This window comes from Leuciscus leuciscus (genome assembly GCF_965113295.1).
Source record: "Leuciscus leuciscus genome assembly, chromosome: 8".
In the NCBI taxonomy this organism is placed as follows: Eukaryota; Metazoa; Chordata; class Actinopteri; order Cypriniformes; family Leuciscidae; genus Leuciscus; species Leuciscus leuciscus.
Genome location: NC_138732.1, coordinates 37,421,083 through 37,445,651, shown reverse-complemented (window position 1 = coordinate 37,445,651; position 24,569 = coordinate 37,421,083). Strand labels below are relative to the sequence as shown.

Here is a 24,569-nt window from a genome sequence, read left to right as displayed (position 1 = left end):
TCTCCATACTATGAAAGTCAGTGGGGCATATAAACTGTTTGGTTATCCATATTCTTCAAAATATCTTCTATTGTTTTCAGCAGAAGAAAGAAATTCATCTTTTGGAACAACTTAAGGTTGAGTAAATGATGACAGAATTTGATTTTGAACCATCCCTTCAAAGGATCCCATATGGGATTAGAGCCAAATTATGATAGAAATGACAACAGACCAAAATGAAAGTTTTTGAGCTACATAAAATGTGGGAAAACCCTTGTCCCAGATATATCTTCCAATAAAATACCATATTTATCATTTATTAAAAACAATAAGAACAGTTTCACATGCTCGTGCTGGACAAACAGCATTTGAGGTATATTCAAGTAAAGAAGGATGTGGGTAATGCTGTGGTCACTAAAACAGGCATTTTCCTTTGGGTTGTTACATATTTCAGTAGAAGAGAACAATTGTACAGGTTTTTTCAATGCATACGATAAACAGTGAGTACACATGTCAACTCTTGCTTCAATCTGTGCATCAACCAATACTTTAATCAGCAGACATGACATCACACACACTACCAGTCAAGAGTTCAGGATCTGTAAGATTTTTAATGTTTTTAAAAGAAGTATCTTCTGCTCACCAAGGCTGCATTTATTTGATTTTTAAAAGAGTAGGCTAATATTGTTAAATATTATGACAATTTAAAATGACTGTTTTTCTATTGTAATATATTTTAAAATGTAATTTATTCCTGTGACCAAAGCTCCAGGACATTTCTATTTCAAGGACATTTCTACAAAACATTTCTATTTCAGATAAATGCTGTTCTTTTTAACTCTCTATTCATCAAATAATCCTGAAATACAAATGTAAATAACTGTTTTCAACATTAATAATAATAATAATAAATGTTTCTTGAGCATCAAATCATCATATTAGAATGATTTGTGAAGGATCATGTAACACTGAAGACTGGAGTAATGATGCTGAAAAATCAGCGTTGATCACAGGAATAAATTACACTTTACTATATATATATATATATATATATATTCACAAAGAAAACAGCTGTTTTAAATTGTAATAATATTCCACAATATAAAACAAATTTGTTGTATTTTTAATCAAATAAATGCAGCCTTGGTGAGCAGAAGAGACTTCTTTTAAAAACATTAAAAATCTTCTGCACACCAGCATTGCCGGTTAACCTGAGATGTTCTGGGCTTTGGGATCGTCACCTCGAGTGCCTCTCCAGCTGGTCGTATATGGCCGTAGTGATTCCCCAGGTGACGCAGGAGCGAAGGATGACCAAGAATCCTCCGCGATACAGAAGAGACAATCTGTGCTGACGTGCCGCCCAGAGACGCCTCCAGCTGGATCTCACTCCTCTTTCTCCTCCTTCTGCTTGCGCTTGCATGTTGGCCACCAGAACAGAAAGAGGGTACAGCGGTAGACTGATCACCACGGAGTTTAAAACACCAGCCATGAAAGAAGCTGCAACCGGAGAACATCCATTATCCCTGAGGGTGTTAAACACGGGGTCCTTCAGGCCAAAATACAGGCTGCTCCCTAAGGCATTACGGACGAGTATAGGCAGAAAGGCTGTGTAGTATCCGGACGCTAACGGTCTCGAAGCTAGTTTGAGCAATATGCTTCTCAAGGTGGGAAGACGACTGTCGTTCCTGCTGTTCTGCAGGACGTTCTGCACGCGCTCAAACGGGGTGAAGAGCAAGGCCTCCACCACACCCGCGCCAAAGCCTGCCAGGGCAGGGAGAGCGTTCCTGGGAAGAGGAGTCGTGGAGAAGAGGGGAAGCTGATGAAGGAAGGTGTCCTGGAGGCCGAACAGAAGCGTCCCATTAAGGGATCTCATCAGCAAGGGTGGCGCCACTCCACGGTACAGCTTCACTGGACCCTCCTTGAACAACTGGGCCACCGCTTCCCGCACTAAAGTGCTGTGCAGCTGCTGGCGGAAGACGGTCTTGTACAAAGGGAATGTGATGATGGTGGTCATGGTGGAGATCAGGCTAGACGTCCCTCCGTGCAAGTAGCTGCGAAACCAGGCCGTGGAGTCGGAAGATTTGAGGACATCATCCTGGTTGCGATGCGAATTGCTTGCCATCTCCAGATCTGCTGGGGCAAGTGACGAGTCAAACTGCATCAATATAGGGTACATTATATTAGGAAATACTTTTAGAAAGTAAAAAATGCAGTATCAACCTTTTGGTAAACTAGTGAACAAAAAGCAACCCTGACATACATTCGGTCATGTTGCAATTGTATACAATTCATACATTCTAATTTCAGTTTTTAGCTATATTTTCGTATGTTACCTTTAATACAGATGAATCTTTTATATAGTAGGGTAGTGGTTTTAACATTTTTGCTGTAAAGTCTGTAACTCGCCATTCATCACAAACTTTGAGATAATTTCCCCACATTTATCTGCTTTATCACATTTTGAAATCTACAATTTATCCCTAAACTCTGTGGGCCCTATTTTAACGATCTGAAACGCAAGTATCAAACGCGAAACGCAAGTTTCTTCATGGGTGGATCTCGATGGATCTCAAATCTAAAATGGGTTGGTCTGAAGTAGCTACATTACTCATAGGTGTGGTTTGGGCGTAACGTGAAATAAACCAATCAGAGCGACATCTGCCAGGCGCACACCAGGAGCGGTTCACAGCCGAGGAGACCGACGTTCTCGTCAGGGCTGTAAAAGACAGAGAAGTGACATTGTATGGGGATGAGAGAAACCCACCCAAATTAGCTTCGGTTAAACAGGCGTATAATAATTTGGGTAAATGTGTAAGCTAGATTTATGCCTATTTTTTCACATCTTCATGGACACAACAATAATTTCCCTCATGTGGAATATTTTTCCTTGTAATTATGTATGGTTTGCAAAAATGTGAACTGCTGCGTCTGTGTAGATGAGAGAAGCAAAGTGTATGCGCATTGTGCACACGCTACATTATGGCCAAGCATGCGCCCTTAAAATAGCATCTGAACACCTATAGTCAATTGTTTTCTGAAACTACAAAATAGCACCAGGGAACGTTTGCGCCGGAACACGCCTCTTCTTTTCGCTGAACCGCCCACACATTTTTTTTTTATAGGCGTCAGTGTGCCATTTGGGACAAGACAAGTCATTAATTACTCACCCTCATGTCGTTGCAAACCTAAGACTTTCGTTCATCTTCAAAAACACAAATGAAGATATTTTAAGATTTTTTTAATGAAATCTGAGAGATTTCTGTCCCTCCATTCCTTAAGCAACGCAACTACCATTTTTACTAGGACCACTGCTGTTCACTCTGTACATGCTACCATTAGGAGATATCATTAGGAAGCATGGAATTAGCTTCCACTGTTATGCTGACGATACTCAGCTCTATATTTCTATATATATATTATATATTTCTTCTAACGAAACTTACCAATTCACAAAATTAACAGAATGCATAGCAGATATAAAAAATTGGATGACTCGTAATTTCCTACTTCTAAATTCTGAAAAAACAGAGATTCTAATTATTGGACAAAAAACGTCCTCACGTAGTAACCTAGAATACTGTCTAACACTTGATGGCTGCTCTTTTAAGTCTTCGTCGTCGGTTAGGAACCTGAGTGTGCTCTTTGATACCAATCTTTCATTTGAAAGTCACGTGTCTAGTATCAGTAAAACCGCATTTTTCCATCTTAAAAATATATCTAAATTACGCCATATGCTCTCATTGACAAATGCGGAACAATTAGTTCATGCGTTCATGACCTCAAGGCTAGATTATTGTAATGCTCTACTGGGTGGTTGCCCTGCACGCTTAATAAACAAACTACAGCTGGTCCAAAACGCAGCAGCTCGAGTTCTTACCAGAACCAGGAAGTATGACCATATTAGCCCGGTTCTGTCAAAACTGCATTGGCTGCCTATTAAACATCGCATACATTTTAAAATATTGCTGATTACTTACAAAGTACTAAATGGTTTAGCTCCGCAGTACTTGAGCGAGCTCTTAACGCATTATAGTCCTTCACGTCTATTGCGATCTCAAAATTCCGGCCAGTTGATAATACCTAGAATATCAATATCGACTGCTGGCGGTAGATCCTTCTCCTATTTAGCACCAAAACTTTGGAACAGTCTTCCTACCATTGTCCGGGAAGCAGACACACTCTGTCAGTTCAAAGCCAGATTAAAGACACATCTCTTTGACCTATCATTCACATAATACATTATATACTTCTATAATTCAATGTTAGGCTGCATAGATTAGGTCAGCCGGAACCGGGAACACTTCCCATAAATCCTGATGTACTCGTTACATCATGAGAAGAATGGCATCTACGCTAATTTTAGTGTCTGTGTTTATCTCGAGGTTTTCCCGCAGCCTGCCGGATCCAGGCCGTATCCAGATCTGATGAAGGACCTTCACCTGGACCCGATGACAACGCAGTGCTGAAGTGCCAACTAGTCTCTCCCTATGGAGGATCCCTTTACCACTCTACAGATAAGGCGTTGTCGGGAAATTTCGTTTCGCGTTCCTACCCGAAGTGACAAAATAAAATAAAATTCTCTATCAAAATTTATAAGGAAAGCCCAGTACTTTGTTTAGGCTTGGTCTGTAGGGAATTCCAAACCTGCGCACATATATTCAAACGCACATAACTATAGAACCAATTCTTAATACGCATGTGAACGCCATCAGCGTTTCTCACAGGTTCACGTTTAAAGTCTGTGTAGAGAGAATGGTGTCGTCTTAGCGGCCCCTAATTTAATAACAAATGATCGTTGCGACGGAAGCAAATCAATCAAAAATAACTTTAGCTTGAAAAGAACTTTATTAAAGAACCGCTATAAAGCCAAAACAATCTCTGTTACCTTAAATTATACGCTTGTCTCTGTAAAGCTGCTTTGAAACAATCTACATGGTTAAAAGCGCTATATAAATGAAGATGACTTGACTTGACGCTTCAAAAAGTTCATAAAGAGATCGTAAAATTAATCCATTTGAAACGAGCGGTTTAGTCCACATTTTCAGTGAAATTAACAGATTGAATTTAGACTTTTATTTACATATAACCATTCATCAACGCACACATCAGTTGTGGTAAACTGAAGCTCAAGCATGTTCGCTTGACGTGAGAGAATCAATGAGGTTCATTCTCGTGTTTTACGCAGAAATCTCTTAGATTTCATCAAAAAGATCTTCATTTGTTTTGAAGATGAACGAAAGTCTTTCAGGTTTAGAACGACATGAGGATGAGTAATTAATGACAGATGTTTTTGGGTGAACTATCCCTTTAAGTCCACAAGACTGCAGGGTGTCCCAAGTGTCATTATAGGTTTCAGAATAATGGTCAAGAATTACCCTTTTTTTAGGTCAATGTGCCTTTGATGCACACTTTCGCCGATCCCGCACTGAAGTGAACTTCAACCCGACAGTCACAGCGGTGTTACGTCACAAAAGTCTGGACTCGGAGGAAGATTGTGAGGCCAGGGCCCAAATCATAGAGACCCCACGCTTGGTCCCAAACGTGCACACACACACACACACACACATCCATCTGACACCAAGTAAGATGGCGGTTTGTGTTTTAGATCAAAATGATTATTTTTTCCTTGAGTCAAGCCCTACAAAGTCAAAGATGTACTTGTATATCTCCAGTTTCATTTCCATCTATCAAATGTTTAGGCTGTTTTAAATGTCATTTAAAAAAAACTCTTTCTAGGCCATTGATCCGATCTGCACCAAATTGTACACACAGCAGCTAGCAAAAAACATTATCAAAAGAATTTTGATTCATCGATTTGATTCATGCAAAGATATTAGCAAACATTTTTCAGGAATTGATCTATATCTCCTGATCGCAACGTCCAAACTTAACAAAACTTGATACACACAGACCACAGGGCATTCTGAGGATCCACACCAACTCGCATCAAAATTACACCTATAGTGAGTTCTACAACTGAAAAGCCTTTATACGTTTTTTTTTTTACCTTGTAAACGTAATCTCTTTTTCCCGAGCGAATTCAACATATGTTTGTCTTTCAGGTTTTTTATAACCACGAAATCGTTGGCGATAAGCCTCTGGTACTAACTGATACGTCTGGTACTAACTCATACGCTCTCAGAATGGCTGTTTTGACTTGTTTAAAATCTACACTCACTTCTTCAGAAAGAGAAGAAAACACTTACTGAGCCTTCCCCATCAGAAGAACACACTGCAGAAGTAGAGTCCAGACCTCTTCTGGTCATTTTAGAGAAGAAGCAACTCTTTCAAAATGGGCAAAATACTTGTCCACATCACGTTCACAAAATGGGGGAACCATCTTGATGTTTCGACCAACATCAAAAGAAGAATGCATAACCTGAACAGATTTAGAATCTTCAGCTGTTTTACTTCCAGTTCAAGTTCTAGCTTCCTCATCTCATACTGCCTATATTCACGTTCACTCTCACATGCATACTCTAACTTCCTCAACTCAAATTGTGTACGTTCACGCTCCTGTTCAGGCTCTAATTTTTTTTAAATGAAAACGTTTTTCCCATTCCCTATCTTCTAATGCTTGAGTACCTTCAAACGATAGTCTTTCTGTTTCAAACAGTGTTTGTTTCTCTATGGACATTATATCTCTCTCTCAACAAGTGGATACACTACATTACCAAGACTTGCTTCATCTCCGACAACCAGAATTCCCTTGGCTATTACCTGGCTTTTTACAGCCCTTAACAAATCCTCCTTGCGCTTCTTATCATTGCAAGTCAAAATGATTGCATGACTCTCTGCGATTTCTAAAAGTTGTTCTTTGGTGCACCCATCTAGAAACTTCTCAGAAAGTTCTACATTCAGTCCCTGAATGGAAGTCATTTTCGACTATCATAAAATTCACACAATGAAGATTAGTTAATAAATTGACTACAATAAATCCAAATAATTCTATTAAAACCTCCCAAAAACAAAAGTGCCAGAAAACAGCCTAGGCCCAAATGATTATTCAATAGTAGGCTACTCATATTGACATACCATTTCGTACAGCCAAGCTCAATCCACTATAACACTAGAAACTCATAAAGATCAAGTGAATTAATAAGCCCAAGACAAAACTCCTGCTTTTATTACTCAAATTACTCACACAGACCTTAAAGTCAAATCAACAATTTCAGTGTTATAATGAGGACGATAAATCGATGCACAATTATAATAGGATATAAAACCCTGTATAACCACTCAATACAGTTCTAATTTACTCACAGTAAACAACAATCGTTCATAGCCTACTCAATAGGCTACAACAGCTGTTTCAAACTTATTTGCTAATCATCTATCAGCTCTATTGTCCCCAACACAAGATCTTCGTGTAAATGCACGTGTGGTTACTAAATAACAATCTCTGGCACTAAAAATAAATATGGGAAAGAAAAGATTTAAAAGTATATATATATACAAAAGAAGAAGAAAAATGGGAGAGAAAGGAGAGACCTCTCACTCCAAGTCACGGGTCTTTATACTAACACCTATGGTGAGTTAATTAGGGATTGAATGCACCTGTTGCCCAACTAACGTCTGCACTGTGTAGCAGAGCCAGCAGGGGGTAAACAGGACGGCGTAACAAACACCATAACCACATGATCGGTGAAGCTGAAAATGGGTCTTCTTTGCTGGACTAGGTCCTAACATATCCTCCAATATGATTTAGCTACATAAAACATGGCCGTCAGCAGCCAAATACATTTCAGTGGCTAATAACCTCAAATCTGAAAGGTCTACCATTATGTGAAAACGAGTATGTATGTGTACAACATTTTGTGCAACCCAGCCACAACGTTGTGCTATAATAAGCAACTTTACGTTTTTTAAAGCTGCTCTAACTGATGTTGGGTGACGTCACTTCTTGTTGACGTTTAAAGTATTGTCAAACAAAACGGAGGCTAGCTAGACCCTCCCTCCTTCTCATCCGCGCACTAACCCCCCAAATCCTTCTTGTCGGTGATTGGCTGGAACAGTTTGTTATGTTTCGTGGTGCGGGTTAGCCCAGTTTGTTTTTGTTGCCGTATGTGGAGCCTGGGGTGTCTACAGAGACCGCGTTTTACACATAGACAGTAAAAGAAATGGATACAGCGTCCATTTTGGATAATTGGATTCAACGGAGAAAAGTGAAGTAAATTAGAAGCACTCACTTCCTGATGGCTGAGCGTACTGCGCAGACTCAAACTGAGCTTGACGACGTAGATGTGACGTGAGCAACCTGTTTGTCTTCTAGTATCTGTGCCAAGAGAAATCTGAATCATTCCCTTCCGAAACTTGCAGAGATGGAGAGTGTGAGTAGGAGGTGTCCATGAGCTAGGAGCAGGAGAAACTTTTGCTATGTATTCTGATTAATTACTTTGTCATTTTGCCTCCACGTCCCCCCGATTGCCCTCGAGCTTCTCCTCCTGTCCATACGGTAATCTCTCTACTGTGCGACAGAGAGTCGCGTGGTTATGACGCAATCGTTAGCCTATTTTTACAAAAACTGCTTCTACGGGGCCATAACGTAAGATACAAGGTAATGGAGCCTTTTATACATTTTTGTGTTTCTTTAGAAATAACTAATGGACAAATGGAGTCTTTAAGCGCCTCAGATGTAAAGTTATTCACTGTCAAAGTGACGCTAAAATGAATGGGAGTCAATGGAATGCTAACAGCAGGTGATGGTCCGCTAATCAATGGTGGCCCCCGGGGAAGCTTCAGTTTTTGCTGAAAGATTACCCCCTTGCTTTTACAGTGTGTTCAGGGGACAGGCAGCTAGCGGATGGTGCGGAGATGTTAAAAAAATACAGTATGTACACATACTGTATGTGACATTCAAAATATTTTAAGGCATGAAGAAATTTTTTTTTCAAGGAAAAAAACGTTTCAATGTGTAATTTTGGTGATCAAAGATGAGTTTTAAGGGAATAAATGATTGACTACAGGGGGACTTTAAGGCACGTACATTCATTCATTCAACTATTGTAAAAGACGGGAATAAGAGCACCAGGATTAATAAGCAATCCTTTTTATCAGTCAAATTCTTTACAAATTTTAAACTCAATAGGTTTGAAATATGATCAGTAAGAGGAAAACACTGTTATTAAGAAGACGAGCTCTGAAAAGCTGCAGATAAGTGGGGAAATATATATAATTTATTATTCAGAATGCACATTTGGAAAGAAAATATATTAATAGGAACATTTCAGGGAGGAATTTCTTCAGTTTCATGAATTTCAGTGGGAATAATAGATGAAGGCCATAATACTAATGTTGTCCACCAGAGGGAGCCACGTGATAAGAAAATCTTTTAGGTCTCATTGATTAAAATGGGTGTAAACGGTTCAATAGATTAGATAGACTAGTAGTAAACAAAATGCATATACATTCAATAAATGTTACACTATTTTTATTTAGGCTACTCTAATGATAGCGAAAACGAATGTATTGTTATGTTTAATAGGCTACATTTAAACTGTGTCATCTTCCCATGAATTGTAGGCTAATAGTGATGATTAAAAAAACTAAAATATATCTTAATGTTCATTAGCCTCCATTCATTAAGCTTTTATTCAAAGCTACATACAAATGAGGATAGCAGTGACAGTGTAAATGTGCAATAGCTTTTATTGCTGACAGTATTAATTCTGAAATGTTCCTTACCTTTGAAAAGGTCTCTTTAAATTAAACGTTTCCTGTAAAATGATAAACAGAACAGATTAATTCGTGTGATCTTATATTCAATCGTACTGATAAGTCGCGTGTTGTAAATTATATCGCTATACAGCGATACTTCGAGTGAACTTAGTGACAAAAAGAAAATGAAAATAAAAAAAACATTTTGAGGAAATGTGAAAGGATTACAATGTAAAAAAAAAAAAAAAACGTACTACCTCCAATCTGAGATTTCTGGGCGAATGTAACGTATGCTCTGATACTTTAAGAATATACATGCGTTATTTAAAGAGACTCGTCTGAAATAAAAGAAAAACAACTTTACAATAGATAGATAGATAGATAGATACACATCATCTCTCCCACGGCTAAAGATGTTGTCGAAGCACTTGACGCTCCTCGACCTCCTCGTGACGTTTGCATGATGTCATGCTTCGTGTCCTACTTGAAAATGTATTTTGACTGATAAACACAAGTGACCATCTTTATATATATTTTAAATGATAGCTCCGAAATAACTGGCGCGATATTTTAAGAATCTATTTACGTAAAATAGTTTTCAGTTTATTTATTCACGCCAAACCTCCATGTCAACATAACGGTACAACTCGTTCTTGTAAACAGGTTTTTTTTTTTTTTTTTTTTTTCGTTTTACTTCCTGTAATCTGTGCACATTCCGTTTCATATGATTTATTAAACAGATTAGCAAAAAGCAATGCTTGCTTGCATTTAATTTAAAACACATTCAAATGCATTCAAAATAAGCGATCTGAAGTAAAAATTTACCAGAGCAAATGTGTCACCACAGCACTTTCTTAAATTTAGCCCAGTATTCTGAAATATGATAACCAATTCAAATTAAGACATCAAAGAAATCAACCACACAGTAGAAACAAATCTGAGGGAAAACAGAATGGAATAATGTAACCAAAAAGATTTTTATTGTTCATAGAAATGTTCATAAAAAGAGTTATTAAAAACATTCTTGCAAAACAAAATCAGGAAAAGGAAATAAAAACAGCCAATTCTTTAAGACTCTACTGTTGAGCTCCAGCCTGCAAGAGGAACAAGCTAAAAAACACCTTTGTATAGTGAACAAAATCTTGAATTTAAAAATAAACCGTGTCCATTTGAAGAAGGCTGTCAAAGTCTTCTCTCTACAACTTATTCATAATGTAGCAGAGAAATGAATGCAAATAAATAAATGAGGTTGTCGTCACGATTAAGCTAACGTCTAACTTTCAGTCACAGATTGTAACAGCGATTTGTAAGTAAAACAGACTATGAAAACATCCCGTGTTTAACTTTCAGGAGGGAACTGTTGGGAGTCTTGCTCTGGAAACACATGGCGTCAGGTGGGATCTCTTTGGGAAAGATGAACGGAGTCATGGAGCCGGAGCTGGAGATGTCACAGCGGCACGTGACTGAAGAGATACGAGACCGACTCGCCGTTGTGGGTCCTGCGGATGGCCTCGGCCAGGATCATGGAAATGTCGATAACCTGCAGAGATCAGATCATATCGTATCGGTTACAGCTTAAAGACAGAACATCTGTATGATAGCATCTCAAATGTATTTTAAAACATTTTAAATGACATTTCTTCTGTTTTATAGGGTACAACGGAGCTAAAGGCGCACCGGCACGTCTGATTTTATTCCCTTTTAAAACACTAGATTGCACAAAAACTCGCCAAAGCACGTTTCAGTACATGGGAATTATGCTGATCCTCCACACACAATCAGGGGCAATTCTGTGCTAATCTGACCAGCATTTACAGAGCCGTACATCAATGACAAGCTGCACATAAAAAATATTTAATCGCAACCTTTGCCATTTCAAAATCGCGATAAGCCAACTTCGATTTAAGTGCGATTGCATGTGACTTGCGGTTAATCGTGCAGCCCTAGTGATTATGGAAATGATCTGACTGCATCTGTGTTCTTTAATGTGTGTGTCGGCAGTAGATCACGCGCAGAACTTTCCACTCCCATCAGCACTTTTATGGAATCGCACACTCACGCTAATTTAACCAGTTTAGTAAATCTGAGCGGTTATTTCACTCGCGTCAGAGGCGTCAACGGCACATTCGCATGAGCCGTACTATTTGAATTCATTATTGGTTGACTGTCAAATTAAAATCTTAAACAGAACGATAAAACAACATTATCAACCAGTTAATGGTCATTTCAAATAATGTATTTATGTTCACAGTTAAAGATTTTCGTTTTCTTTCCTTGAATCGGTTCGGAGCCCTGCTCACCATTATTTGGCAATAGTCATTTAGACATGACTTCTTGCGATTAGTATTGTGACTGATTGTCTGAAGTGCTCAAAGTAAAAAGTACAAACATAATTGAAATCACCATATCACATTTAGTTTTAGTAGTATGATTGGTCAAAGCGTTTTAGATGGTTTATTCTTATATGTATAGCGCATCAATAGCAGGAGAGGCGGGACAAGCACCGGGAGAGTCTGTCCCTGTAAGAGATCCAATGAATGCCGGCACTGAAAGCGTGAGCACTGCGTGAGAAGAGTTTCAGTGGCATTAAACTATTATATATAATTCTGAACATAATGTATAAAAATGCAGTGAGGGAATATATATGGGTCCTGATAATAATATCAGTTTAATAATAATAAATAAAAAAATAAAAAAACTCTTTTGGCTTAAAATATTCGGAAAGTATCGAATCGTGACTTGAGTGAATCGTTACACCTCAATGCCACAATGCCGTTTAAATAGTAGACAAAGTATGATGATACAGTTCTCAGTGATAAACCTACTCTTTCAATATGATCCGACTGTCCGTAGCGGCGATACAGAAACACGGAAGTACAGACTGTAGGTTTCACGGAAGCCCTGGATCTGTGCCCCGGATAACTTAAAATGCCCCTTTTGCTGACAAATAAACATGAATATTTTGGCCCAGGTAACTTCGTTATCCCCGTGGTACTCAAACGTTTAATGCATCTGTGCTTTTGTTCAGAGTTTTTCTTTTTTTTATAAGACAGGGAAAACTAAATAATAAAAATAAAAAAACGTTTTGTTTCCATCTCCACCTTTGTTTAGACATTTAGCTGTTTATGGACCAAATTATCCATTTTGAAATAAAAAAGAAGAAAAAAACACTATGATGATTCAATACAGACTGAATAATTCAGTGCTTTGATTTGAATCAAAGATTCCTGGCATGACAAACCTGTATTTTGGGGCAGTGTTTCATCTTCTCCTCCTGAGGAATGGTATTGGTCACGACTACAGCCTCAAAGCAAGCGTTGTTGATGCGTGAAATGGCCGGTCCAGAGAAGATGCCATGGGTCAGGATGGCATATACTTTGACTGCGCCCGCTGATAATAACCTTAATACAGAAAGTTTAAAACTCCATTAAACTCTTAAATTACACAAGAAAAAACACAACTAAATGATGCAATAAATACTAAAAACATCGGAAACAGCCACATTGTTATTTTTCTTATTTACATTTTTTTTTAATAATATATTGCTTTTAACTGTTTTTTCTCTCCATGTTTTTAAATTCTGAACAGCATCTGCTATTCAAATAACATGTTTTCTTATTATTTGTGCTAGTTTCTTACTTATCAGCAGCATGGCAGACGGTACCGCATGTGTCTGCCATATCATCAACCAATATGGCCACCCGGTCTTTCACATCTCCAACCAGAACCATGCGGTCCACCTCATTTGCCTTTTTCCTTTCTTTGTGAATAAGGGCAAAGTCAACATTTAGCCTGTCTGCAATGGAGGTCACCCTGTCAATGGAGAAACAGCTCAGTCAGCAGTTACACGTGCTAAGAGCAAAACCAAACAGGCCATAATTCAGACGGCCGACAGACCTCTTGGCTCCTCCAGCATCAGGTGACACAATAGTGCAGTTCTTCCATTCTGGGATATTTTCCTTAATCCATTTCAAAACGGCCGGCTCTGCATATAAATTGTCCACTGGAATGTCGAAAAAACCCTAAAAAAGGAGGAGAACCAATTCAGATCTTTGAGCACGATTCCCACACCTCTTCATGCATTCTGGTCATTAGTGATTACTGAGAGATAATGTGTAGGTACAAAGATAGCATCACTATATATTTTTTGTATGTTTTGTTGATAGTCCACTTTAGACGTGCTACTAACTACAAGTAACTTTGTGACTACATGTCAATCTAACAGTCTACTAATACTCTGAGAGTTAGTTGACATGTAGTTGCAAAGTTACTTATAGTTAGTAGCAGGGCTTGACATCAACTTATGCTCACCAGCCACTAGTGCTTTTCCAAAGTAACTAGCCATTCAGCGTTTTCGCTGGCCACAATCGATACCATGAGGGAATTTATTTTTATTTTTAATATTGTCTCATAATTTGGCAGCAGGTTTAATAGGCTGCTGTCACTTTAAGACCTGACGCACGGATCCATTATATTGTTACACGTGCGTTTTCTTTCTGTTCACTTAAAGCATCACTGACTGTGTGTTTACATCAATACTCGCCAAGACTTGTATTTTGACATTATTTTGTGTGTATTGGACTGTTTAAGCGCAACTAAATTTAGTACTGAGAGGCTTTATGTGCTGCACTTTGGGTGTGAGCACAAAACCAGCGGGAATGAGTAAAATTATGCGCAATTCGTGCATTCCCAAGCACCCTGTAACACCAACAATATTCATCCGGAGCAAATGAATCGAGTGAGTGAGGAGAGACGGGGTTTGTGTATCACTCGCTGTCGGAGAAATGAGAGAAAGACCAGCTGGTACCATGCATCTATTCTGCAAAAGAATTTGAGTAACACTTTACTTTACAGTGTCCTTGTTACATGTGTTACATGTACTTACCATAGTAATAACAGTAAATTATGCATAATTACATGCAACTAACCCTCAACCAAATCCTAATCCTACCCAAAAGTAAAGTACATGTAGTTGATTAATATTACTCAGTACTTAAATATATAATTACACTGTAACAATGACACCTTAAAATAAAGTGTAACCAAAATTTGTATCGGAAGCGTTTCAGATATTTCAGTGTTGAGATGTATTGTATTTTTGACAACACTACATTGCACTTAGTTTATTATTTCAGATGCCTTTTTAAAAGACTACACTAGAAAAATGTATACATTATATATAAAATTCAACTCGCCAAAGTGGCTCGCAGGAGTGACTGTGTTACACACCACTGCTGAAACACACACACATTTGGCGGTTGATGGGTGTAAATGTCAAGCCCTGGTTAGTAGAACGTCTAAAGTGAACTATCGGAAAAAAAAAGACTAACCTTTTTTCCCCCCTTATTCTCATTCTACACCAAAAACTTGGAGGAAGTGTGTTCACTATAATCAGCACTTTTTTTCCAGTCAATTTTTATTTTTATATCTTTGTTTGTTTTATCACTAAACGGTTTTCCGTGCCATCAAACCCACCTGTATCTGAGATGCATGCAGATCCATGGTTATGATGTGGTCCGCACCAGAGACCGACAGCATGTTTGCCACCAACTTGGCAGAAATGGGTGCCCGACTCTGCAGAAGACAGAAGAGAAGATCAAACATCATTTCACGACAACTGACTGATTCATTAAAGTATGCAACCTACTTTCCAACAAACTACAAAACATTCAGCAAGCATGCACACAAATGTTCACAGATTACATCCCAAATAATGGCATTTAACCTTCAGCCCACCTTATCCTTCTTGTCTTGCCGGGCGTAAGGGAAGCATGGGATGACCGCTGTGACTCGGCAGGCTGATGCGATTTTGCAGGCGTTAATCATAATCAGAAGTTCCATAAGATTATCATTAATTTCGCCACAGCCACTCTGGACAATGTAGACATCCTCCCCGCGGACGCTCTCACCGATCTCCACACTGCACATGAGGAGGAACAGGTCAAAGTTAGCACAGCACCTCTGCTTATAGACCTGACCCAAATCAACGGGTACATTATACTGTAAAACATTACATTATTGTACATCAACAAATAAAACTTCTCTTACAAATAGAACATTTGTTTCATATAGTGGTGAAATTTGTCCACCGGTAGATTTTAGCTCATGTGACGTTGCTGTGGTCATGAAGGCTTATCGTTTGCATGCGTTTTTAAGTATTGCGGTCAAAAAAACTGTGATTTTAAACCGTTGAAGCGCAGTAAGCAGCGAAAGACAACTCATTTCACTATATGCTCTATAGTCTGAGCGACTGTTTCTCAGGGCTGAACAGTTAAACACACATACTTGTGTATTAAAGTGACCATGCATTTATTTCTTAAGTGAACGTAAACAGTTGAGAAAGAAAACGCACAAGTGTATTTGATCCGTGCAGTCGGTCTTAAAGGGACAGCAGCCTAATTTACCTACTGTCGTTATTAATGCTAATCAAACAGCAGCAAAAAAAGAGAAAATATCGCACTGCTCTTGCCTGAATCACTTTTGTAAATTTAATAAGAATAAACTTTTTTTTTTTTTTTTTTTTATGCAGTGTTTTTTTATTCATTTGATTGCTTTATACAATTCAAATATATGCATTTTCTGGTAGGTCTATTTCATTTGTGTCTTTTTTCTATTGTAGTTTGTTTTACTATATGCTTGAAGTTAGTATCTTTGTTCTTCATCACAGTTTACTTTTCTTCAGTAAGCTGGAGAGCTTAGTAAGCTTTTTATTATTTTTTGTACTTAGGCCAGTATTAGGTTTTTTTGTGATATTTAAAATGGTGACAAGAATTATTACATTTTAATGGTTATCAAAAATGTATATTATAAAACCCTTATTTAAAGCAAAAATAACTATATTGTGATATATAGGCTATTTATCATGAAATAAACTTACTCATATCATATAGGATTTTGGTCATATCGCCCAATAATAGTTCATCCAAAAAATGATTTAATCACCCTCATGTTCCAAACCTGTATGACTTTCTTTCTTGTACTGAACACAAATGACTCCATAGTAAAACAAAGAAATCATACTATGGAACTGGAAGTCAGTGGGGCACATCAATTGTTTTTTGCTTGTCTAATTCTTTAAAACATATTTTATGTCCAACAGAAGAAAGAAACTTGTACAGGTTTGTAACAACTTGAGGGTGAGTAAATGATAAATCTTAATAAAAGGTGGGGGGTGGGGGAGACTACACCTTTAACGCTGCGAAGCAAAAAGTTTGGAGTATATCATAAGCTACATTGCCAAAAAATATTTAAAAAACACTGCTATCATGTAACCGTTGATACCGGGCAACGTGTAAGTTATGCAATCTGAATCAGGTAACTTAATCACTAATATCGCCTTACATCTAAGCTACTGTATAACCATATGAAACCATCACTGAAACATTGTTCTTGTTTTGTAAAAGTACACCGGAGCACGAAGGCGTGCTATGAAACAAAACATTCTTTATCAATGTTTCTCATAGCAAACCGATAAGCAGTGACTGTAAACACAGCGCGCTCAGGGATATTTCACATGGAGTCAGAAAGCAGACAAAGAATTATTCCCCTATTGAACGGACAACATTTAAGTGACCCACCAGACTCTCATCGTGGGAAATGTAATTAAATCGATCATGTGGGGAGCATAAGCGAAGCAATCACAGAATGACTGAATGCTCTTGGTCTCAAGGTGCATAAGCTCAACTGATACTAATAGAATTGTACATTCAACAGACGTTTAGTATTTAAATGATATTTAATGGCAATATTAGTCACAAAACGTACGTTTAAACTGAAGCAAATAGGCATCGCTTCGCATGCGGACGCACAGTATTCTGGGAATTGTAGTGTTTTCAAACCCACGTGGGCCGCTGGTGGTCTTTATGTGAACTACAACTCACAGCAGCCCGCGAGTAACGGCACTCCAACATCATAAACTAACATATAACGTTAACCAGATAATTTCCAGGAATAACTCACCACGTCTCTTGGTTGCTAAACTTTTTCGTCACCACCTTCCCCAAATCCAGTCCGAGGCGGTCCGCGATCTTCTGGGACAGATCCTGGTGAGAGCTCCCGCTAAAAATTTTAATATTGGGCATTTTCTTTTCTTTGTTTATTTTTTTTTAAAATATCGTACAGGAAATGCAGTAGATCCCAATAAACAGAGAGAGCGGTGTGATTGCTGAGATATTTTCTATCCGATGTCGATCCCAAAGTGCGAGTCTCCACTACCTCTCGGACATTGTTGATCTCAGACGGAGCGCGCGTGACGTCACCTGCTGGCCACGCCTTCTTCCTCTGCTTCGCCTTGGGTTTAATGGCGGTTGACAAACCAGAAAAACTGTATCATCGCCACCGACTGGAGGACTGGAGTGTTTGTGTAAGGAAGGAAAACAAAACAAAAATAAAATAAAGAAATAAAAAAGTCATCCTAGAGCCTATGCAAAGTGAGATTATGGTATTGTGAACACTGAACTAGGAAATATCCCTTTGACATCTGATCAGCTTGAGATCTTCAGGCCTATTTTAATATTTAGGAAAACATAATTTATCATGATATTAAAAAATATTGGGCTGCACACATTTACTTGTAGCGTACCATTTATCTATTTTATATGACGATCCAACCCTTAGCTGAACTGTTCTATCAAGCAAAATAGTAGGCCTAGTTATCCGATTAATCATTAGCCTATACCTTTAACCCCTTTGCTTCATTAACTTTATTACAGTTCCTCCTAGCATGTCTTTTCAAAAATAAAAATATACATTTTCAGTATCTTTTCAGTATAAAAATAAACCTTCTTTGTTTACTTGTGCCTTACTTATGTCTGTCTCTAAACATACGACAGAATCTGCATTATTCACAGAAGCTGCACTAAAACAATCCCTTTCCTTTCAAACTCATTGTTCAGTCCACAATCATTAACTTTAAATAAATAAATAAAAAACACACACACAAATTTGATGTTAATGTGATAGTTGGCTGCATTATGCTTATCCTTGGCTGGCTTAAAGACAGAAATGATGTTTATTTGTTTCCACGAAGGAGGATAAAGTATTTCATGCTTTCTTGAAGAGGCGCAGTATTGCATTCAAAGACAAATCAGCTATTCTTTCCATTACCAACAACATTTCTGTAACGCGGTTAGATGTTCAGCGGAAGAAGGAGGTGTTGAACGTTCTGAGGCATCTACATCTACTTCCTCCCCTATAGAATTACAGTCATTCCTCCAATAGATTTTCAGCAATGTTTAAGTGGCTCGAAATGCTTCTTATAGCAACCTGTGTGTAGCTACAAGAGAGCCACCATACATCTGTGTTGGGTTTTCTTTTCTTTGTGGTTTCAAAACGTGTGACAGATAAGAGAACGTCTCCATTTAAAGGTTTTAATGTCATAGAATGACGTTGTGAAGCAGTAATTTTCCATTGCTTTTTCTTTCTTTTTTTTAAGTTTGAGCATTGAAACAAAAATGAAACCCATTGACTTCCATAGTAAGAAAAGTCCAGTAAGAACTTTTAACTTTTGGCTACCGACATTCTTCAAAATATCTTCTTTTGTGTTCAGCAGAAGGAAGAAACTCATACAGGTTTGGAACAACTTGAGGGTGAGTGAATGCGATGGATCTCTCTCTCTCTTGCTGAGAGAGTGTGTGGGGAAACTCATGAAGGATATGTGGGCTGAGGACGCCCCCTTTGTTGACCTTCTCAGTCCATACACCCGACGACAGATATTAAAACATAAAAAAGACTAAAAAGAGCTCTTATCAAAATATGTTTGCAGTGACTTTAACAAGGTCCTCTGTAAACTGTAAGTTGATTGATTGCAATCACTAATTCATTCAGTGTTTCAGTGACAGTGTACTTCAGTCCCCCACAATAACCCAAATCACAGATATCACAAATATTCACAGATAGTCTGCAGAACTTAATCTATCATCTGGACATGCTTGTTCTGTCACATGTGTTAATGTAAATAGATTTGAAGCCTATATAGTCGTCTCGGCTTGCCACTTTCTGTTTCAACCTCTGCGTTTGTTTTGTTGACTACAAATTCAGAAATCGTTTTATTCTTTTAGCTCATTTTTTTATAGTCTCATTTTTCGTATTTTACAGACAATGATGGAAAAGGGAGAGGAACGGGATCCATTTTTCACCTGCACGGCACAAAGTGCAAAGTCACCTCAGCTTTTCTGATAAAATAGAAAATAAATCACAAAATGCCCTTGTGACTTGCTTTCATTCAGTGGAACAGAATAGTCTGTTCAAGGTTAGTTTCAAGCTTCAATAGCTTTCACCAAGAACTCTTTTCAGTATACAGAGCAGAAACAAAAGATTGGAGAAATGCTGACACTCAACGCAGGGTGCAATTGATTAAAGCCCGAGCTTCTCGATTCTGAATGAAGCGAGGCCGTGTCACGTTGAGTTCATTTCATTTCGGGGGGTTTTTTTCTTCTTTTTTTGCGATATGGTCAATTAATTTAGAACAAAACAATAGTAATCATTTTAACCGTCCATGTTGATGAAGAAGATATTTGTAAGAGAGTGTAAAAACTGTACAAATTGTGTTAAAGGAACTTGGTAGATTTCTGACTCCTATATGTAAAAACACTCATATTCTTAGTTGCGAGCCAGATATTTTTTAGAAGAAAACATCGCTTTATGCAATTAGATCATCAGTCCAATACTTTTAGCATTAAAACTGGTTTCTTTTCTTTTCAAAATAAGTGTGTGTGTGTGTGTGTGTGTGTGTGTGTGTGTGTGTGTGTGTGTGTGTGTGTGAGAGAGAGAGAGAGAAAGAGAGAGAGTGTGTGTGAGAGAGAGAGAGAGAGTGTGTGTGTGTGTGTGTGTGTGTGTGTGAGAGAGAGAGAGAGAGAGAGAGAGAGAGAGAGAGAGAGAGAGAGAGAGAGAGAGAGAGAGAGAGAACAGAGAGAGAGAGAGAGAAAACAGAGATGTGAAACATCTGGTCAGGGCTTTCTATCCACTAGATGTCAGTGTTTCATAAAATGTTATTATTGTGTGGTACTTTCTAAACTTAATCTGAATGTCATTACATTTTTTTTGTGAAAATATATGATTAACACATTTACTAATTTGAATAAAATGCAGAAAAAACTTTCAAAACATTAGATCAATCGAATAATAATGTTAGTAACACTAATGCTAATGTTATTAGTAGATAATGTAATAAATTATATAAAAAAAGCATTATTATTATTAAAGATAAGTGATAATGATGAGCATAGAAAAATAAATCACAATTATGAAACGCCTTAAAATGTATTATTTCTTGCACTGATACGTTAAGAGATAACAAAGTGTAAGAAATTGTAAATTAAAAGACTTCTGGTAAAGCAGCAAGAGTTTTCATCTCATGTAGTATGCATTATTTACATTATACACGATTGCGGATGACGCTACAAACGCGGAGGCGGGGTTTGCGTCGATGACGTGCAGTATAGGGGCGTTGCCAGAGCGCGGGATTATTATGGTCCAGTTTGCAGTGCGCAGCACAGAGTGCGAGAATGAGCGAGTGGAGCTCCGTTACACTCATCCTGTGAGAAATGGATCATCACAACGCTTTATTATTCACATCTATTTCTTCCACGGACATGTAATACGCAAAATCAGCCCTTTAGATGGCATTTTCAACAGTGACTGACGGTAGGTGTCTGTGAATTGGACGTTTGGAAAACCTTCGTTTATGGACATGGATAATTGAAAGGAACACCATCTGAAAACTATGTGCATTTGCTTGGCAGTGTTTGACATCGGTGAGCTTTTCTGAGCCATGTATGCTAATTTACATGAATTTTGAACTCATTTTCTGAAGGATTATTATGTATAAATTGTGTTTTGCAACTGTGATTGTGAACTGGAGACGTATTTGTCACATATCTCTGACCTTACAATAGCCTACTCCACTATCTACACAGTGTGAATTGTTGTTCCAGGTCGACAGACTTTTTAAATCCTTCACCAAGTGTCGTCTTAGTATTCTGAAATATGGCTTTACCCGACAACGCCTCTGGCATTCCCGTAGAGGAACTGGCCTTTCCAGAAATTATCGAACTGAACGTAGGAGGTCAGGTGTATATAACCCGCTACTCGACTTTAACAAGTGTGCCAGACTCCCTCCTGTGGGAAATGTTCAGCCAGAAGAGCACCAAAAACCTGGCTCGTGACACCAAAGGTCGTTTTTTCGTCGACAGAGATGGCTTTCTGTTTCGCTACATTCTGGACTACATGCGGGACCAGCAGCTCGTCCTTCCGGATCATTTCCCGGAGCGAGGACGGCTTCAGCGGGAGGCCGAATTCTTCAACCTCCCGGATCTGGTTAAACTGTTGGCACCGAAGATCAGTAAGCAGAACTCTCTGGGCGACGAGGGCTGCCAGAGCGACCCCGAGGATCCCTCACCCAGCGCCGAGATCCCCCGAAACCTCGCCTCCCTCGGGGCGGCCGCGTGTTCAGGCCTGGCGTCCGGCGCCGGAGACGGCAAGTGCTCCGGGTTCATCACCATCGGCTACCGGGGCTCCTACACTCTCGGCCGGGACAGTCAAACAGACGCCAAGTTTCGACGAGTGGCTCGCATTATGGTGTGCGGGAAGACTTCTCTTGCCAAGGAGGTTTTTGGGGAGACGTTGAACGAAAGCCGTGACCCCGATCGCCCCCCAGAGCGCTACACGTCGCGCTATTACCTAAAGTTTACTTTCTTGGAGCAGGCGTTTGACAGGTTAGCCGACGCCGGTTTCCACATGGTGGCCTGCAACTCCACAGGGACCTGCGCCTTCGCCCATGAGCAGACTGATGACAAAATCTGGGCCAACTACACCGAATACGTATTCTACCGTGAGTGAACTTACACCCGTGTTCCTGCGTCTCCTCCCTGCCTCCCAGACCAGAGATCACCTGCAATACACGTAGAAGCTTCTAGATCTCAAACCCCACCACCTTCACCAGACTTTCCCACGTCCGAGCCCTTAATGTCTCTCAGCTAACCTCTCGAACCCCATTGATCTTCCCCTCACCAAGAGACTGCCTTCCCCTTTCTCTGCTTTTACAGCTTGTGAGAAGCACAGTGTTGCACTGTTGTCATATTTTGTCCGGAAATGATCTGCTAATCTAGGAGGTTTGAGCCATTTGAAAGGGCTTCTCTTCTGTCAGCCAAATTGTTGGACGTATTATAAAGCTTTTGAGCTGATGGCCATTTTTGATGAGAAATAGATATTATGTAATTTGAAGTCATTATTATCATGTGTAACCCTGAGGCCAAACGGAGAGGGAATCCACTAGGCTTTAAAAAGGTTTTATTTTAAGGTGACGAAGTTACTACATGTGCTTACTATAGTAATAACAGTAAATTATGCATAATTACAAGTAACTAAACCAAACCCTAACCATAACTCTATTTTAAGTAGTTAATTAATATTACTTAATACGGTTACACTTTATTTCAAGGTGTCATTGTTACAGTGTAATTATGTAGTAATATTAATTAACAACATGTACTTACTATAAGGGTAGGATTAGGTTTTGGTTAAAGGGTCAGTTGCATGTAATTAAGCATAATATACTATGGTAAGTACATGTAACATATATGACACTGTAAAATAAAGTGTTAACCTTAATACTTATTTGAGTCAGTACAATGTGTAACCAAAGGTTATAAAGCCCCCTTTACAAATAGATGCAGTCACTGCATGTGGATATTCAAGTGTCACCGTGAGACCAAAAGATGTAATATTACTAAATATTTAAAGTGGAAAAAAAAGGTGTTTTGCTTTGAGGATATTCACGTGTCACACTATGTTAATTTTTAACTAGCATTATACATCTAGTGAACTGTGAAGGCAGGTTATAAAGTAGGCATTAATTGAGCAGAACGGTATAGCGTCACCTGACAGTATCAGGGCTGTATTGGCTGTGTTAGAAGCTTTCAGTGTTTCATTTGTGTGTACGGTTAGAGGACGTGAGTTCAGAAAAGTCAAGTTTCCAGTTCAGTTGAACCATAGCCATACTGCATTTTGTTGTTTATTATCAATCAAACATTTCAGTTGCTTACCTTTCTAATTTTTCATATACTAATATTAGTGTTGTTTAATGAATTTAATGTCTTTTGAAATTTATCTTATTCATATGTAATGATAATACATGTATCATCAATTATATTCAGTAATTGATGCTTGGATATTTAAGCAAGAGCCTATATTTTTAATTCATGAAGGTGAGATTAGGGTTTTTTTGTGTGTGTGTGTGATTTGTGTTTTTTAGAGCTTTAAATTTCAGGTATTTCCTACAAGCACATCCGTTGTAATCTCAGGCTTGAATTATAAACTGTAACACAAAATCTCACAGTGGGCTTTTAGTTATGAGATGCCATTTGGGATAATAAATATCATCCAGTAATTTATTTTATGTCAATCAGAAATTCAATTAATCCCTTAATCTTAATTTCCAGATAGTCTTTTTTTTGCTAACCTCAAAGTGTCTTTATGAAAGCATGAATAAAACACAATTATTCAACAAGTATATTTGTCCTAAATATAAAACAAATGTATGTATTTAATGTATTTGAACATTATTCGAAACAGGCCAAAAATCATATACTGTACAAACACATTTCCAGTTTCATCAATAAAACGAAGTCAAATTTAAATGAAAGCAACAGTGAATGCTGTATTTAGATAAGGCAGTCTTTCGTGTCTCAATTTCTGAGCCTTATTCACCAGAGAAATGTCTATATTCAATACCAATTTGCAAGCATAAAAGATTAAGCCCATGTAAAAACAGCCAGAAACAGCATGAGATTCACTGACTTAAATTTTGTTCTGTTTATTCCGTCTTATAAACCCTGGAAGCAATTTTTTGAAGGGTGAATTTGGCAGATCTGCTTTGCTTAGTGAAAGTAAAGAAAAATGGAAGCATTAGATCAGATTATTAAATCTCCGTCCCC

The 24,569-nt window shown here is 38.3% G+C and overlaps 3 protein-coding genes across 5 annotated transcripts; 1 reads left to right on the top strand and 2 right to left on the bottom strand.

Moving 5' to 3' along the window:
* Positions 1-280: 280 nt before the first annotated feature.
* LOC309505051 (solute carrier family 25 member 53-like) lies at positions 281-10,250 on the bottom strand. 3 transcript variants are annotated; one of them, XM_082178422.1, is made up of 3 exons: positions 9,894-10,250; positions 9,664-9,695; positions 281-2,134 (listed from the first exon to the last, which is right to left on the bottom strand). In XM_082178422.1, exon 3 carries the CDS (start codon positions 2,099-2,101, stop codon positions 1,217-1,219), a length of 885 nt encoding a protein of 294 aa, XP_082034548.1. In that variant the 5' UTR covers positions 2,102-2,134; positions 9,664-9,695; positions 9,894-10,250; the 3' UTR covers positions 281-1,216. The 3 variants fall into 3 exon arrangements, with proteins under 3 accessions (XP_082034548.1, XP_082034549.1, XP_082034550.1); XM_082178423.1 differs by having other exon boundaries at positions 281-2,109; XM_082178424.1 differs by lacking the exons at positions 9,664-9,695; positions 9,894-10,250 and adding an exon at positions 6,186-7,392 and having other exon boundaries at positions 281-2,109.
* Positions 10,251-10,599: 349 nt separating this feature from the next.
* On the bottom strand, positions 10,600-17,901 carry prps1b (phosphoribosyl pyrophosphate synthetase 1B). The gene is made up of 7 exons (XM_082178414.1): positions 17,596-17,901; positions 15,373-15,556; positions 15,112-15,210; positions 13,534-13,658; positions 13,276-13,449; positions 12,878-13,037; positions 10,600-11,176 (listed from the first exon to the last, which is right to left on the bottom strand). The coding sequence occupies exons 1-7, from the start codon at positions 17,715-17,717 to the stop codon at positions 11,084-11,086; spliced, it is 957 nt and encodes a 318-aa protein (XP_082034540.1). The 5' UTR covers positions 17,718-17,901; the 3' UTR covers positions 10,600-11,083.
* A 3,045-nt stretch (positions 17,902-20,946) lies between these two features.
* Positions 20,947-24,277, top strand: kctd12b (potassium channel tetramerisation domain containing 12b). The gene is made up of 2 exons (XM_082178434.1): positions 20,947-21,389; positions 21,570-24,277. Exon 2 carries the CDS (start codon positions 21,622-21,624, stop codon positions 22,471-22,473), a length of 852 nt encoding a protein of 283 aa, XP_082034560.1. The 5' UTR covers positions 20,947-21,389; positions 21,570-21,621; the 3' UTR covers positions 22,474-24,277.
* Positions 24,278-24,569: the final 292 nt, after the last annotated feature.